Genomic DNA, 15,884 nt, shown 5'->3' on the forward strand with positions numbered 1-15,884 from the left:
CTGTTCTCCACCTCTGCGCTTCATCTCTGCACTTCACCTCAGAGATGTTGGTTCGCTCTTGGTGTTGTGACATACAGATGCTCTTAGAGGGTCAGTGTCATTACCTCCTCTCTCTCTGCAGTTTTGTTGCACAGGAAACAAGTTTAAGTGAACTTTTGTCTCACTCTGAACACAGATCTGCCAGGAGGGGGCACTCAAACATCTGTTTAACTTTAAGTTAAACAGATGTTTGAGTTGAACTCCATGCAGGATGGAAGTTATGAGCATGCTGAGAACAGAAAAATGTGCTTGACCACAAACGTAATGAGAAATTTTCTTCTGTGGTGTTTCAGGAATGCTGGACTGCAGGTGGACTCAGGTGAGCTCAGGGTGATCTCCAGTGTGGTTCTGGAGGCTGAGGACCTGGACACGCCCCCAGAACAGGTGTACTACTTCCTTAATGTTGCTCCGCGGTTTGGAAAACTGCAGCTGAAGGTGTGTGTGTGTGTTTGTGCATGCGTGTGTGTGTTTACTGAGTTTTACTTCTATAATAAGCAAAGATTTCAGTTTGAGTTGTTTCCAGGTTAAAAGTTTAAAGAGGAGGGGGGAAGGAAAGAAGGAAGAATTAAAGGAGGAAAGGGAAGGAAAAAGAAAGGAACAAGGGAGGATGAGAGGAGTAGAGGAAGGAAGGAAGGATTGAAAGACTAAGGGTGGAATCAAGAGGAGGAAAATAATTAGAAAAGGAGAAAATGAAGGAAAGGAGGAGTGAAGGGAGGATGAAGACAACAAATGGTAGAATAAAGTAAGGGAATAAGAGCGGAAAGAGAAAGGGAAGAGAGGAATGAAGGATGGGAGGGGAAGTGGCAGAAACAGGAAGTCAGGTGTGTGTTTGTGCAGGTGTTAAATCCTCCTGATTAAATTGTGACCTGAGGCTGGTGTGAGACGTTGAAGGTGACTCGTCTTCCTGCCGCGTCTCTTCCTGATCCGAGCGTCTCGCCCGCAGACGACGTCGGGGTGGAACGAGCTGACGGCGGGTCAGAACTTCACACAGGGCGACGTGGAGATGAACCGACTGTGGTACCAACACACCGCCGCCACCAACGCAGCCGGCTTTAAAGGTCACGACAGCTTCCGCTTCACCCTCAGCGACCTGGACAACGAGTCTCCGGCTCAGAGCTTCTTCATCTCTGTGCACGTGATGCAGAAAGGTCAGAGGTCACAGAGAGTTTCAATGCAGAGAATTCAGCAGTAACACTTTTATCCAGGTCATGATTTTATTTCATGTTTTCTCGCACTCACACACACACTCACTCAAACACACACACACAGGGCCCTGTGTGGCCCTGTTTCATTCATTATTGAGCGCGCCCCCTTCCTGCCGGTTTTACCAGTCGGATGAACACGCTGCCGTGGGTCTGCGGCCCTTCTGGCTTGGCGCCCTGTGATCCTGGAGGAACAGAGAGGTGAGAAATGGCCGACCTCCTCGGCTGCTGAATAATTAATGGCGGGGAGGTGGAGCAGCTGTGGAGGGCGCCGCCTCACCTCCTCTGGGTGCTTTTTAGTTGAAAAGTTGAACTTGGGCCCTGACTGTCACATGTATTATGTAGGCAATCGCTCGGTCCCCTCTGACACCTGAACGCTCCCTCTGACTGCCTCCAGGGGACATCGTGGTGCTGAGCAGGCCAGTGCACCTGAGGGAGGGGCAGCGTGTCGTCCTGAACACTGACATCCTGCTGGCATCAGACTCGACTGGCCGGCCCGAGGAGCTGGTCTACACGGTGTCTGACCCGCCGCGTCACGGCCTCGTCCACGCCGTCCACCGGCCTGGAGTCCCGCTACTCAGCTTCACCCAGCTGGACGTGGCTGCGCACCGAGTCTGCTACACCCACGACAACAGCCATGATGCCGAGGCTGACTCCTTCAGGTGAGAGTTGGAGCTCAGAGCAGCTTCTTTTAATGACAGCCGCTGTGCAGGTGAAGGCGGAGCCTGATTTAAAAAAAAAACAAACACTCCGGGTTTTCTCTCTGCTCTTTTTCCAAGAACCATTACAGTGCAATCTGTCAGCTTTCAAACCGTTGCTGTGTGTTTGTGTGTTACACACGGTGTGTTCTTTAGTATATTTAAGTTTACCCCACCTGCCCTCCGAGGTCATCTGCTAGTGTTCTCCGGACCAATTCCTTGATTTAAGGACACTTCCTGGAGGTTCTTTTCTGACCGTGCATTAAAGATTTAAGATGCTTGCTGAAACTCCGTCACTGTGTCGAAACACTGAATCTCAACTTGAGATGGCCGCTTTTCCCTGAGCCTGGTTCTGCCGGAGGTTTCTTCCTGTTAAAAGGGAGTTTTTCCTTCCCACTGTCGCCAAAGTGCTTGCTCATAGGGGGTCATATGATTGTTGTGTTTTTGTCTTTGAATGCAGGGTGGGTAGAGTCTACCTTACAATATAAAGTGCCTTGAGGTGACTGCTGTTGTGATTTGGCGTTATATAAATAAAATTGAATTGAGTTCTGCAGGTGGTAGCTCTGGTTCTGCTCACAAACGGTCCTCCTGCTGCAGGTTCTGGTTAGAAGAAGCTTCCAAAACAGAACGAGGAGGAGGTTGAGTGATATTGAGGACCAACAGGAACCTGACCAACCTGCATATGTCAGATGGCAACTATTAAACACAGTGAATTTTCAAAATAAAAGTGATGCTTTCAGAGTGGTTAAGGTCTTATGAAGTTTTAAAACCTTGTTGTTGTTAAATAAGAAATCTAATTGTCAAGAAGAATATTTTAGTCCTTAAATCACTTTGTGTCCAGATACAAGTCACAATGACAGAATAAAATGGATGTTTGTGATGATGAATAAAAGGCTGAGGAGGAATTCTCTGCCCCCCCCCCCCCCCCAAACACACACACACACACAAAACTATCACACACAACATTTGGCCAACAAAAGAAAACTGGGCACGGAGACGAGAGGAAAAAAGGCTCAGCATCAGGAGACGAGAGGCTTTCCCTGCTGCAGTATGTTTATCTGCTTTTCCAGCCAATTTGGCAGCGGTTAGGGTTTTGAGGAGGAGGAGGGGAGCATGCTGGTGTGTGCAGACCCCGGGTTTGTCACCCAGACCTCTGCTGCCCCAGCCGGCTGGCTATCTGGCTCCAGAACACCCATCAGATCACAGCCAAGACTGAGAGAGAGAGCCACACTCTGACGGCTTCCAGAGCAGCTGAATTATAATGAATTACAGTAGTCCAGCCTGGAAATAATAAATACATGAACTAGTTCTTCTGCATCACTCTGAGACAGGGTGTTTCTAATTTTAGAGATCCTGCACAAATGTTCTTCCATTTGTCCTACATATTTGTTTAATATGTGCACTGAATGACATGCTGGTCTGGTGTTACTGGAGTAAGTATCTGGTTAGATACCATATTTGTAAGATTTTAGGTTTGAGTACAATAACCTCGGTTTTATGTGAATTTAGAAGCAGAAAATTAGAGGTCATCCAGGTCTTTGTCTTTAAGACATCCCTGCAGTTTAAGTAGTTGGTGTGTGTTATCTGGCTTCACACAGAAAGTTGGGTGTCATCTGCATAGTGAAAGAGTGTGCTGTGTTTCCTGTGGAGCTCCAGCTGATTATGTCTGTTTAAGTTGTGGCTGTGTAGAACCGATAGCGAGTGAGGTCATCATTTATCAACAAACATCAATTGAACGAAATAAAACCTGTGATAAGCTGCGGGAATTAATAACTGCTTTCGCTGATTAGATTCCTCCATCAGCTGACTCCAGTGGTTGTAGCTGTGGTGCATGAATGTGGATAACTGATAATTGAACACTTTCTTTACTACCTCACACCTCAGCACCTGCATTCATGTTAGAGCTATACAAATGAATTTAATTTATTGATGTTTTCATTTTGTGTATTTTCTTTTTGATTGGCTGCTGGGGGACAGTAATTTCCAGACTTTTGAGAGGAAGTATTTCTTATCTTGCGAGGTTTACAGTTAGAGTTTAGGCTTCAACTACACTGGATTTCCTTTAATTCTGATCACGTTCCTAGTATCGGAATCAGATCTGGAATCAGAATCGGGGTGAAACAGCTTTCATCAGCGTAAGCCTGTCAGCTTTAGAAGGCACAGACAAACTCAGTCTCATGTAGTTCAGACCACTACAGTTATATATTCAAGGAGGAGGAAATGTCCCCTTTTTAACTTCTGAAAACATCAAAATAAGGTCACGAAGCTAAAATCACGAACAGCCCAACGAGTCAGAAGATGAAGAAAAACCAGTTTGAACATCGTGTCTCAGTTAGTTAGTGTGTCTCTGTCATGGAACAACACAAATATTTAACCTCAATCAAAAACTAGTAATGATGTGAAAATCTTTTATTCTTCAACATTAACGCTGGCTGCTTAGGACCCTCTGGAAGGCCGGATTTGGCCCCCGGGCCACATGTTTGACACCCTCTTTTAGAGTCTGAGTTTGAGCTGTGGCTGGATTTACCTTTAACTGATGATGTGGGTTAGGACTCAGGTGCACACGTGTGTGTGTGTGTGTGTGTGTGTGTGTGTGTGTGTGTGTGTGTGTGTGTGGTGACAGCAGATGATGAATGTGTATTATTAGAAAAATAACAACAACGTTGGCACCAGAGCACGGCCGTCCCTGGGCAAACGTGGACGCTACTGCAGCCAGATGTTACACCAGGACTGTGTGTGTGTGTGTGTGTGTGTGTGTGTAGGCCTGGGGCAGTTTGTCAGCTGCAGGGCTGAGAGGCAGATTGTGTTGGCAAAGAGCAGAGAGGACAAAACACACACGCACATACACACAGACACACACTGGTTTGGGGGACACTGCCTCAACCTGAGGACAATGTCCTGTATAACATGTTCTCCCATCGGGAGGCGCTGCAGAACTGAGTTGAAGCTAAATATCAGATCAGTTTCTAACTGCTTCCACTCTTCTCTCCTCAGTTTTGTTGTTACAAACGGTGACTCGTCTCGCAGCTCCACCCTCCACTTCACCATCGAGCATGGTGACCGCATCCCGCCCACCCTCAGCCGCAACGTTGGCCTCCGGCTGCAGGATGGCTCCACAGTGACCATCACTTCGGACCAGCTGCAGCTCACCGACCCCGACACTACCACCGCCAACCTGGGATACGTCATCACGCAGCTGCCGCAGCACGGGAAGCTGCTGCTGAGAGGCACGCCGCTACCCTCGCCGCCCCGGTTCTCCCAGACGAACGTGGACGACCTCCACCTGACTTACCAACACGACCCGAGCAGCCCTGCGAAGATCGACGGGTTCTACTTTATGCCGAACGACGGACACAACAGGGGCTACCTGGAGTTTGGGCAGCTGAGGGAGGAGCCTGCTGTGTTTGACATACAGGTGAGCCACGAACGCAAAACACAACTCAGAGGAAGTAACAGGAAGTAACACAACACAGGAAGTCTGAACATTTCAGTTCAGTTTTACTTATATAACCAAAAATCACATCAACAGTCACCTCAAGGCGGTTTTTTGATAAGGTAAAGATTCTACAATAATACAAAGTAAACCTCAACAACCACGTGACCCCTGTGACCGGGGGACAGTGGGAAGGAAAAACTCAATTTAATCAGGCAGAAAACTCCAGCAGAACCAAACACTGACTGCAGGGTCAGAGGTCAGTGTGGCTCAATCCACAGGTAGAATTACTCTATTCATCTCACAGCAGAAACGCGAAATTTTAATAATAACTAAAGCAGGTCAGACGGAGCCCAAAAAACAACGATCTGGACCTCTGCACACGGCTTCAAACCAGCAACTTCCAGCAGTGAAAATGGACCAAACACAGGAGGTGCTGGTCCTGATCTGGAACCAGTTCCAGGTTTCCACTAAAAGCCTGATTTTGACCCAGAGTTGGATTCCTCCCCACAGGTTACCTGCTGACGGGCAGCCAGGTGGCTAACACCATCGCCTCGAGCCTCTGAGACTCTGGAGGCCACCTGTGATTAGACCAAACATCGAATAGTTTGTGTGTGAGAAGGATATCAGTGAAATGTGTGTGTGTGTGTGTGTGTGTGTGTGTGTGTGTGTGTGTGTGTGTGTGTGTGTGTGTGTGTGTGTGTGAAGCCATTAGAGCAGGGAGCATCCATGAAAAGCAGCAGAGCAGAGGATCCCCTCACAGAGGAGCAGCTCATGCCTGCAGCACAAATCTCTGACCTGATGATGACATAGATTTTATGTCTGTTTGTGTTTGGACATAACAGATGCGACCCGGATGAATGAAACTGGGCTCCTTCCTCTGTTCTTTAAAATATTAGAAACCGAAAAAGCTGCAGATCACTGAGATATTAAAGGACCTTGTCTTATTCAGATGTTCTGTTCCTGCTCTGAAAATGAATTACACACACCAAAAAAGAGCTGAAGTCAGAGGATGGCATAAGCTTCATCAGTGTCAGCAGAATCATCCATGAACAGACTCATACATAGGACATCGGTGACACCTGGTGGTCAGGCAACTGAACTGCAGGCAGAGAGAGAGAGAGACGGGTAAAATAACACACACTGATCAGTTTCTGCTGCTTCTGCACAAAGTTCTCTGAAATATCCAGAACATAAAAATCCTGAGATGAAGTGCAGCAGGCCTTTTCAGGAAAAGGAGGCACTGAGAGAACGAGGGGGAGATGATTTGTGCTCAGTTTGATGACAACAGCAGCGTAAAAGCGCCTTCCACCGACCGCCTCTGCTCAGATCTTAAATCAGGATGACAAAGGATGACCTGAAGCTCCGCCAACATGTGATGTCACATGCTGCTGTTTCTGATGTCACTTCCTCCATCACCTTTGAATCTGTCGCTTCCACAGATTTGAGTTTCTGTAAAGTGCTAAAAGAGCGACGCTTTCTTGGGAAGCCGTAAGCCTGACTGAAGCCCGACTGTTATCTCTGCATGACCGACAAATCATCCTCATCCTCTCCTCTGAACTTCGTCTGAAGACACGTTCCAGAAAACACTGTTTGTTAAACTGTTCATTCAGGTCTTGAAGTGAGATGATGAGTTGATGACGGATGCACAAACGAAGTGTTTCCCTAAAGAAAATAAAAAAGTTTTTTGCGTGTGTTTGACTCGTTTGGTTTCTTTTCGATTCCTGCTGCTCAGTTTCCTCTGATCTTCGTCCCCCTGAAGTGCTCGCTGTTTCTGTGTTACTGATTTAACTTCCTGCTGTGTTCAGGTGGATTGGGTCGACCGGACGCCTCCCACTCTGACCACCAGGGGGAGTCCCAGCACCGTGGTGGATCTGGGCGGTGGCCGTTACGGAATCTTCATCACCAGCAGAGAGCTGCAGGCCTCAGACCCTGACAGCCCCACAGAGGAGCTCGAGTTCTCCATCAGCAGACCTCCACTCTTAGGATACCTGGAGAACGCCGCCACAGGTGTGCGAGGAAACTGATGGTTGCTTACACAGGCTCACCTGTGCAGGGCTCACGTGCAGTCAGATTAAAAGCCTTCCTTCTCTTCCTCTTCCTTCTCTCGCTCCATCAGGGTCGTACATCAAAGGTCGTTTCACGCAGCGTGACGTGGATCGGCGAGCCGTGATGTTCGTCCTCCCCGCTGACGTGGAAGTGACGTCTGACAGCTTCCTGTTTGTCCTCAGAGATCCGGCAGGAAACAGCGCGTTGCCTCAGACGTACGTTTTTTTTGTTTTTTTTTAACTTTATTTATCACATTATAGACATACAGTCAGGTAAAACAGGGATCACATAAAAGATAACATTGTGGTAGTACAATGAGGAACAGAAAGAGTGACAAAGACAGTGAGACAAAAGTGAGTACAAAAAATAAAATAAATTAAGGGGAACAAAAATAAACAAAAGTTTGCAAGAGCCAAAATCAAGTTAGCAGTTTCAATCGGTTACAGATGTTAACAGTCTTGAGAGCCTTCGTGTTTTTTGATGAGGAGATTGTCCTTATATATTGTGCAAGTTCCATTTTTAATACAAGAAGTTCAGGCTTTCTGCCGAGGACTTTGATTTTGTGTATATGAAATTTTGCCAAAAATAAAACCAAATTTATAAAAAAGAAAGCATCATTGTCCTTGTCTTTAAAATTATAATAGCCAAAGATAACATCCTTATAGTACAGTTGAAGATTAGGGAGAACAAAGTCAGTAATAAACTTGTGGAAATCCTTCCAGAATTTACACGTAAATTTACATGACCAAAACAGATGAGAAACTGTTTCAGGTTGCTCTTGACAGAAAGTACAATTTACATTTATTTCAGCCATAAATTTGGACAAATATTGTTTGGTAGGGTAAAACTTATGAATCAACTTAAAAGAAATCTCTTTAATTTTGTTTGTCAAGAAAAACCTTTGTGGTAAAGTCCAAACTTTTTTCCATTCAATATCTGTTACAAAATTGGCCCAATAAAATATGGCTGATGGAACAGAGACCATTGCATCCTGAAAGAGAGATCTTATTTTGGTATTTATAGACTTATGAGAGGAAAAGCAAACATTGCCAAGAGAAGAATGTAACACATCCGGGGGAGTGACCTGTAGTGGAGCACTGTGGGAGCATCTGTGTAACATGGACAGACCAGATGGGATGGCATCGAACACTATTGAGAATTCTTTAGGCGTTATCGGTACATTGTATCTCCTGAGGAACTCAGAGTAATTATAAAAGAGTCCATCTTCTCTAAATAACTGACTAACCAAGATTATTCCATTACTAAACCAGTTATTTAAAAAAAGAGTTTTATTTTTATAAATAATATTGCAGTTATTCCAAATAAAACAGTTTTGTGGAGAGAAATTGTGTTTGTAAATCAGCGCCCATGCCAAAAGAATTTGTTGATGAAAGTGAGAAAGTTTCAGTGGTATTTTTGGAATACTGTAATTGCAGAGCAGTAGGAAGTTAAGGCCGCCTAAATTAGAGAACACATGATGTGAGATAAAGTTCCAGATAGAGCCTCAGACGTACGTTACATCACATCCTGTCTGTCTGCTCGTGGTTACTCTGTGAACATAAATGAAACCTTCGGTCAGGTGGGGGTGCTGTCTGACTCTAACAGCCTCTTCTTTTTCCTGCAGGCTGGAGCTGTCCTGGTCTCGAGTGGAGCTGTCGGCGACCTGCTACAGAACCTGTGAGACGGCCGGGATACTTCAGATCCGCGTGCAGCGCAACGGGAGGAGCGCTGACCCTGCCTACGTCGCCATCCAGGTCACGCCTCACCCACCTCCTGGTTTATAATATATAAAACTGGAAGTTCCTAACCACTTTGTCTGCTCAGATTCTGTTTTAAGTCTGAGTGCAATCGCAGACTCTCAGATGTCTTCCTGAGCGTTTCTCAGTTTTCAAGCCGCTGTGGTAAACCTGCGAAAGACTCCAGCTTTTACAAACTCTGAGTTAGATTAAAAACAGCTGAGAATCGAGTGAAGCCGACGTGTAACGAGCAGGAAGCTGTAGCTCGGTTTGTTTTGGACTAAAATCCTGACGTCTTCTTCTTCAGGTGGACGAAGGATCAGCCAAAGCTGGCAGAGATTTCACTCACAGCACTGCGAGTCTCATCCAGTTCGATCCAGGTCTGACCGCCGCTTGGACTTTCACCGCCTCATCATGTGACCTGTTGTGGCGCAGCGTGCAGTCCCTGTCTAACAGCTGTTTTTTGTTGTGCTTCAGGTGTGAAGGTGAAAACCTGGAACATTTACCTGATTGACGACGGCCTGGAAGAAAACCACGAGAGCTTCACGGTCACGCTGAGAAACCCCCAGAACGCCGTCCTGGGACCAAGGAGCTCGGCCACCGTGGAGATCATCGACCCCCACCGAGGTGACATGATCGATCTGATCAATGAGTCCAATGAATGAATGAGTTTAACTCTACAAACTGAGAAATAAATACAATAAATTGTCTGTGAGTGGGATTTAAAAATGATTCCAGTCGATTTAAAATGAAAACTGCTGCTCCATCAAACCATCCTCACACCATCACAGTTAGGACTTTAAGCCGCTGGTCAGTCTTAGATTCGACTGAACGTTAAAGGATTGCTTCTGTGTCTCAGGAAGCTGTGACCCAGACGACCTGTGGGTAGAAGATGATCAGCGCCCCCTTCCTCCTCCTCCTACTCCTCCCCCTCTCCCTCCTCAGCTCCCTGATCCTCTGCAGCAAGAGGAGGAAGAGGAGGTTCCGGTCATCAATATAGAGGCGGAGCTGCTGTGGGAGAACCAGCCTCACCCGCCCCGAGGAGACGTCCCGAATCGACATCACCTGGACTACAAAGAGGTGGAGCCACGAGACCCAGAGCCCCACAGCAATGGCTACACCCCCCACAGCAGCCACCTAAACATTCAGCAGCACACTGGAAGCAGTACTGGGAACACTGGGAGCACGGTGAGACACAGACAGAACATGATTCTGAGTTCTTTAAACTTTAAACAGTCAGAGTGAACAATTGTCACACGATCATAACAAATCAGCGAACAGGAAGTTGGGCTCAGATGGGCACCGCCTGCGCTCTCAAACAATATCTGTTCACAGATTTGTGATCCATTTTCTCGTCTGTGTGTGTTTGTGTGAGTGTGTCTTTCTGTAAATTCTGAACTTTGTGTTGTTGTTCAGGTCCGTCTGTCTGCACAGAGGAGGCCTGAGGACGAGCAGGAGAAGGTTTGGACGGTAAGACACTCAGCCAGTTTATCCAATGACCGACTGAAGCTCACTGTGTTAATGTCTCTTCCTCCTCCTCCTCCTCCTCCCCCTCCTCCCCTCCTTCTTCCTCCAGTTCCACAGTCTGACTCCTCTCCGGCTGGAGGAGCTGCAACCGGGCGATGTCGAGTGGAGCTGGTCAGCTCACGGTCGTCCCCTGCAGGAACTCCAAGTTGGAGATTCTCCTCAGATGGCTCATCAAGCTCAGAAACACCAACAGCACAAGGCACACACACACACCTGCACACACACACACACACACACACACACACACACACACACACCGGAGTAACCTTTGACCTCTGGCTATCTGTGTGTGTTCAGGTGGGGAAGTCTGTGAGCAGCTCATGTCCTGATGGCTGGACGCACCACAGGAGACGATGTTACATCCTCAGCCCGTCCGTGGCGAGCTGGGCCAGCGCCGACAGAACCTGCTCGCTGCTGTAAAGAAGCCGCTTTCTCCTCTGACTCTGTTTCCGTTCTGTTTCCGGTTTGCTGATTGATCTTTGGTTTCAGATTTGGTCACTCAGCTGAGATGTGACACAAGTCAGAATCATCACTGATATCCTTGACATGTTTAAAACATGACCATGAGTCTCGCTGTAACACATCTGACGGTTTAAAGGAGGTCCTCACAGAGTTTCTTCCAGCTGTGCGTGGCGAACAGCCTGCAGCTGCAAAGCAAGAAAAAGATTTTGAACCATCGCAGTGACTGTTTGATTTTTATTTTAACTTCATGAGCATTTGAAAACTGTGCTTCATTTAATTAAGGCAACGATGCTGAGCCAGCCTGAGGTCATGCACCTCTGTGCTGCACGTATGAGCAGGACGGAAATATTAATCAGTGAAGAACCTGCTCTCTGATGTGACCTTTGACCTTTGCTCTCCTCTCCTCTGGCAGGTTTAACAGCAGCCTGACCGACGTGCACTCCAGGAGAGATGTGAGCTGGCTGTGGAGGTTTGCAGGGAAGAAGCCATTTTGGATCGGTGGGTGTTTCCTCAATAATGATAACCAGTAATTAATCAAGTTAATTAATAGTTAATTTAGCTGTTTCCTGATGTTTCTTGGCTTTTGGGTCATGTTGACTTTTATCCACATTTAAAGAACTGAAAGTCTGAACAAACCCCAGCAGGCCTCTGCAGTTTGACTGGGAAACAGATTTTATTTCACTGTGTTTTTAGGATGTAGCACAGATATGTGAAACTGTACGCAGGCTGAATCTGGTCCCTCACAGATTTTCACTTTGGGCTCTTAGTAACACCTCGCTGGACCTGCAGGTTCAGAGAGAATCAAAGGTGATGCTGACGTAGGAGGAATAAACGAGCAAAGTTCTGTTTTCAGAAATTTAGAGTTTGGGGCATCACTTTGAATATGTGGCAAAGAAAGCAAAGCCATTGTCTTTTTTTAAACTCTGTTCTCAGAGCGATCCAGCTGTCATTGTTACCTGGCAGGAGGCTGTGCTGCAGGCAAACTGCAGGATCATTTTCACACAGGTGCCGAGTTTGTTCTCACACACCTGAACACAAAGGAAGCTTTGTGGTGTCGGTGTGGCCCTCTGGATCACTCTTGAATCTGCCATCTTTTGATGCTTTGAACTCTTTGGAAACTTTTAAGCTGGCAAACCTGAGCAGATTTTCTTTATTCATGAGTTTTCGGGCTGATTCTGATGACGATGAAAGGTTTTTGTTTCAGTGACTCTGATTTGGAGCTCCAGTGGATGAAATGTTGTATCCTGAGGCCTGGTGCGTGTCAGGCTTTGCTTCCAGACTGACGGCTCCTCTGTCTGCTCCTCAGGTCTGTCTGGAGGTCCAGGACGCTCATCGTGGGCTGACAGTCGCTCGCTGTCTTCCTCCAGACTGAGGGGGGCGCCAGTGAGCCCCGGTGAGCCCGAGAACGACTCCAACTGCGTGCTGGTTCAAAACCCGAGAAGCTGGATCTCCACGAGCTGCTCTGCAGAAACTCAGCACTCATTCATCTGTTCATCGCCAGCTCAAACTCACTGAGACATTCATAGCCAGTGGCCTTCATATTTAACGTGATGAGGTGATGCTGCTCTGTACATTAGTTTCATACTTTGTCTTAATAAAGCTGCTGCACAAACACAAATATGAGTCAGCAGTTTGGTGACTTCTTTCCTCACATTTTCAGATAGGTTTGTATTACAGTATAAACGGTGTCATTGATTGGAATCAATGTTTAAAGAGAGTTAGCCAGTTTGAACAGATGAGTTTTGACTTGAATGAGAAGAGAGAGCCAGTTTTCCTGATATCAGGAGGAAGGGAATTCCAGTGCCGCGGTGCAGAGCGGCTAGAAGGAAGAAATATACAGCTGAGTGTCATCAGCATGACAGTGAAACTTAATATTAAATTTCTGAGTATGTAACCAAGTGGAAGCATGTAAAAAATTAATAGAAAAGGCCCTAATACTGAACCCTGTGGCACACCAGCAGAAACAGAAAATGAACCTAAAAAGTGAAATTTAAGTTGAATGAAATGAGTGCAATCTGAGAGATATGAGGTGAACCAGGCTAGGAGGATATGACTAATGCCAAAGTCTTTTCAGAAGGATAGTGTGGTAAATCAAAGGCTGCAATCAGAGAAGGGTGAGGATGATGAGGACACTGGAGTCACCTGCCATCAGGAGGTGATTGGTCGTTTTTAATATTTTCTGTGCTGTGAAGTGGGCGAAAACCAGACTAGAATTGTTCATAGAGATTATTGTTATTGACGTGTGTGAAGCTAAGAGGCGACAACATTCTCAATAATTTTAGAAATTAAAGGGAGGTTAGATATCTGTAGAAAGTTATTGAAATTATGGGAAATTATTAAGAATTGGAATAACGGATGCAGTTTTCAATAATGAAGTAACAACTCCAGCGCTGAGGGAAAAGTGAATAATGGTGGTAATAAAGGAGGCCAGTATTTAAATCACTTTCTGAGTATCATGATGACGTATTAGAGCCACATTAAGAAAAAAAAATTGAGATCAAAGTTGAATTGTGGATATTACCGTTGTTGTTTCAAGACAGACTGCCACATTTGCTGTACTGTCTACAAAATGTCTTGTTTAGATAAGTAGCTGAAACAAAGTGATCAGCTCTTATATGTGAAACAACAAGCATCTTCTTTACTGCATGAAGGTGTAACCATCGATAACCTTGCATCCGTTGATTAGCAGCCATTTGATTTTGTACAAATCCGTCCAACTCTTCCACATTTGTGTTTTTCCATCTGACCAGATGCAGCTTTCCGCACCTTGTTTTCGGCATCCATATATTTATCACCACGATATGGTTATATTCTAAAGAGCAATCATTGCCTTCCTCGTGCATGTTTGAGCTTGCTCTGCTTCACTTGTTTATTGGAACAAGAGATCCTGAGCACCTTCTTTGCAGGTGCTTGGAGAGATTCGGTTTTACGTTAGCTTTTCTGTTCTCTGCACAAATTACACTTTTCTGTTACACCATATTTAATGTTTTTGGAAATTAATTTCTGAATTTGAAATCACATTTAATCCGCACTGATACAAATACCTTGCACTGGAATAATGTTTTACCTCACCTTTAGATAATAAACCCACGTTTCCACAGAAATTGTTATCAAGACACGGCTAAATATTGACCAGCTCTCTGACAAGGTGTACAAACACAATTTCAGGATATAGTTGCTGGAATTTGTATTGGGAATGAGGACCAATCGGACTGAGGACATTCTACACCCTTCCTTAAAGCAAACATTCTAATAAACCTTCAATGGTTACTTGAATAGTTTTAAAAAAGAAATATTTCAGTTTTGGATTTTTAATCATTTTTACAAAATTCAAGAAACTCTCAAAACAAATTTTCACTCTGAATTTCTTTTAGTGCAGACTAAAAACATGATAACTTAAGGAATTTAAATACTAATTAAAAGTAAAGCGGTCAGAATTCTGAATCGTCTCGGCAAACTGGTGGTTTTTCAGTGTGTATTCTATATTCTAACATGCGGCCTTGTCAATCAAATCACAGAAATAACAGATACTTGATGGCAGTTAAATTTAGAGCAGTGAAAATTTCTGAAGGTTGTATGTTGCTACTTTGACTTATTATTAATTTAGATCTCAGTCCTGCTCAGATTTCCATCCAGAGATTCTTCCGGTACGTGGGAATAAAGACTTGTTAACCTTGAGTGCTGCTCTCCGTGTCTGTCTCTGCGCTTGGGTTCACGTTTCGTACCGTCCTCCGTGCCTGCCTCAGTGTCTCCTGCTCTCGTCCCTGGTTGATGGTGTCTCTAGCTTCACATATCCCAGAACAAAATTGCAGTTTGATCCCCGGCGGTCGTGTCACAGAGTGGGGAGGAATGATTAGACACATCAACGGGTTGGTGGTGTACGGACGCACTCGTGCAGTATTACAGTTCCTCTCTGAACAAAATTAGTTTTGATATTTGTGATTTCCACATGTTACTCTTGATTTTTACCATATTTACTAATATTAACATAGAAAGTTACAAAAATTACTTGCTGAGAAAATAATTTCAGCAAATTCTTGCTGTGCTCCACCCTGATTGGAGGATAACTGCACTGCCAGCACTCATGGACATTACACCTTATTTACAAACCGTATTCCTATTTATACTTCAGTGCCACCAACATCCCTATTTAAAGTGTATTTAATATAACCTTATTTAGTATAGTTGCAGCAGTCCCCCCCCCCGCATTTAATAAAATACGTTTTTGAAATCAAAACAGAGCTGCAATCCATCATGAAGCAAACAGTGACATCATCAAGCACTAGTTTATTTTAACCAGACTTATGAAGCATGGAGGTTTCAGTTCAAGCTACATTAACGAACTACAACTAAAGGGTTAGGGTAGCTACATTAACTATAGTTAGTTAATGTAGCTAAGTATAACTAAACTAAAACACAAGCGGTTCATTAAAAGACATGAGGTTTTTGTTTAAACTTTATTATTGCTCAGTAATAAGACAAAAGTATTTATTACCTGAGTACGAGATTCATAAAAAATACACCATAGCCATGCATTAGTTTAGTTTGTTTATTTTTAGCAAATGCATTTTGCAATTTTAGAATAAATCTGCATTCATGTGCAAAATGTAGCATTTCCCAATGAGATTGAGAACATGCAGTGCCCTCACAGAAAGGGCCAAACAATTTCAACAACAGTGAGAGGTTCTGAATCGAGGTGTTTTAAATTGTAAGGTAAAAACCTTACAAAATTAAAGCT

General features: G+C 45.0%; 1 protein-coding gene across 1 annotated transcript in view; it reads left to right on the forward strand.

The window, feature by feature from the left end:
* frem1b (Fras1 related extracellular matrix 1b) overlaps positions 1-12,705 on the forward strand; it is a 38,601-nt gene extending 25,896 nt beyond the window's left edge. The window contains exons 22-36 of the mRNA XM_085347143.1: positions 333-474; positions 983-1,187; positions 1,639-1,903; positions 4,934-5,354; positions 7,181-7,382; positions 7,492-7,636; positions 9,046-9,175; positions 9,465-9,537; positions 9,635-9,784; positions 10,017-10,345; positions 10,574-10,627; positions 10,734-10,883; positions 10,982-11,100; positions 11,559-11,644; positions 12,453-12,705. Coding sequence (XP_085203269.1) covers positions 333-474; positions 983-1,187; positions 1,639-1,903; positions 4,934-5,354; positions 7,181-7,382; positions 7,492-7,636; positions 9,046-9,175; positions 9,465-9,537; positions 9,635-9,784; positions 10,017-10,345; positions 10,574-10,627; positions 10,734-10,883; positions 10,982-11,100; positions 11,559-11,644; positions 12,453-12,661 — 2,680 coding nt within the window. The 3' untranslated portion in view covers positions 12,662-12,705. The remainder of the gene's footprint in view (positions 1-332; positions 475-982; positions 1,188-1,638; positions 1,904-4,933; positions 5,355-7,180; positions 7,383-7,491; positions 7,637-9,045; positions 9,176-9,464; positions 9,538-9,634; positions 9,785-10,016; positions 10,346-10,573; positions 10,628-10,733; positions 10,884-10,981; positions 11,101-11,558; positions 11,645-12,452) is intronic.
* The last annotated feature ends 3,179 nt before the right edge of the window (positions 12,706-15,884 follow it).

This window comes from Diplotaxodon limnothrissa, linkage group LG23, assembly GCF_057381915.1.
Source record: "Diplotaxodon limnothrissa isolate DT_005_m linkage group LG23, D_limnothrissa_male_GT1.1, whole genome shotgun sequence".
Classification (NCBI taxonomy): domain Eukaryota; kingdom Metazoa; phylum Chordata; class Actinopteri; order Cichliformes; family Cichlidae; genus Diplotaxodon; species Diplotaxodon limnothrissa.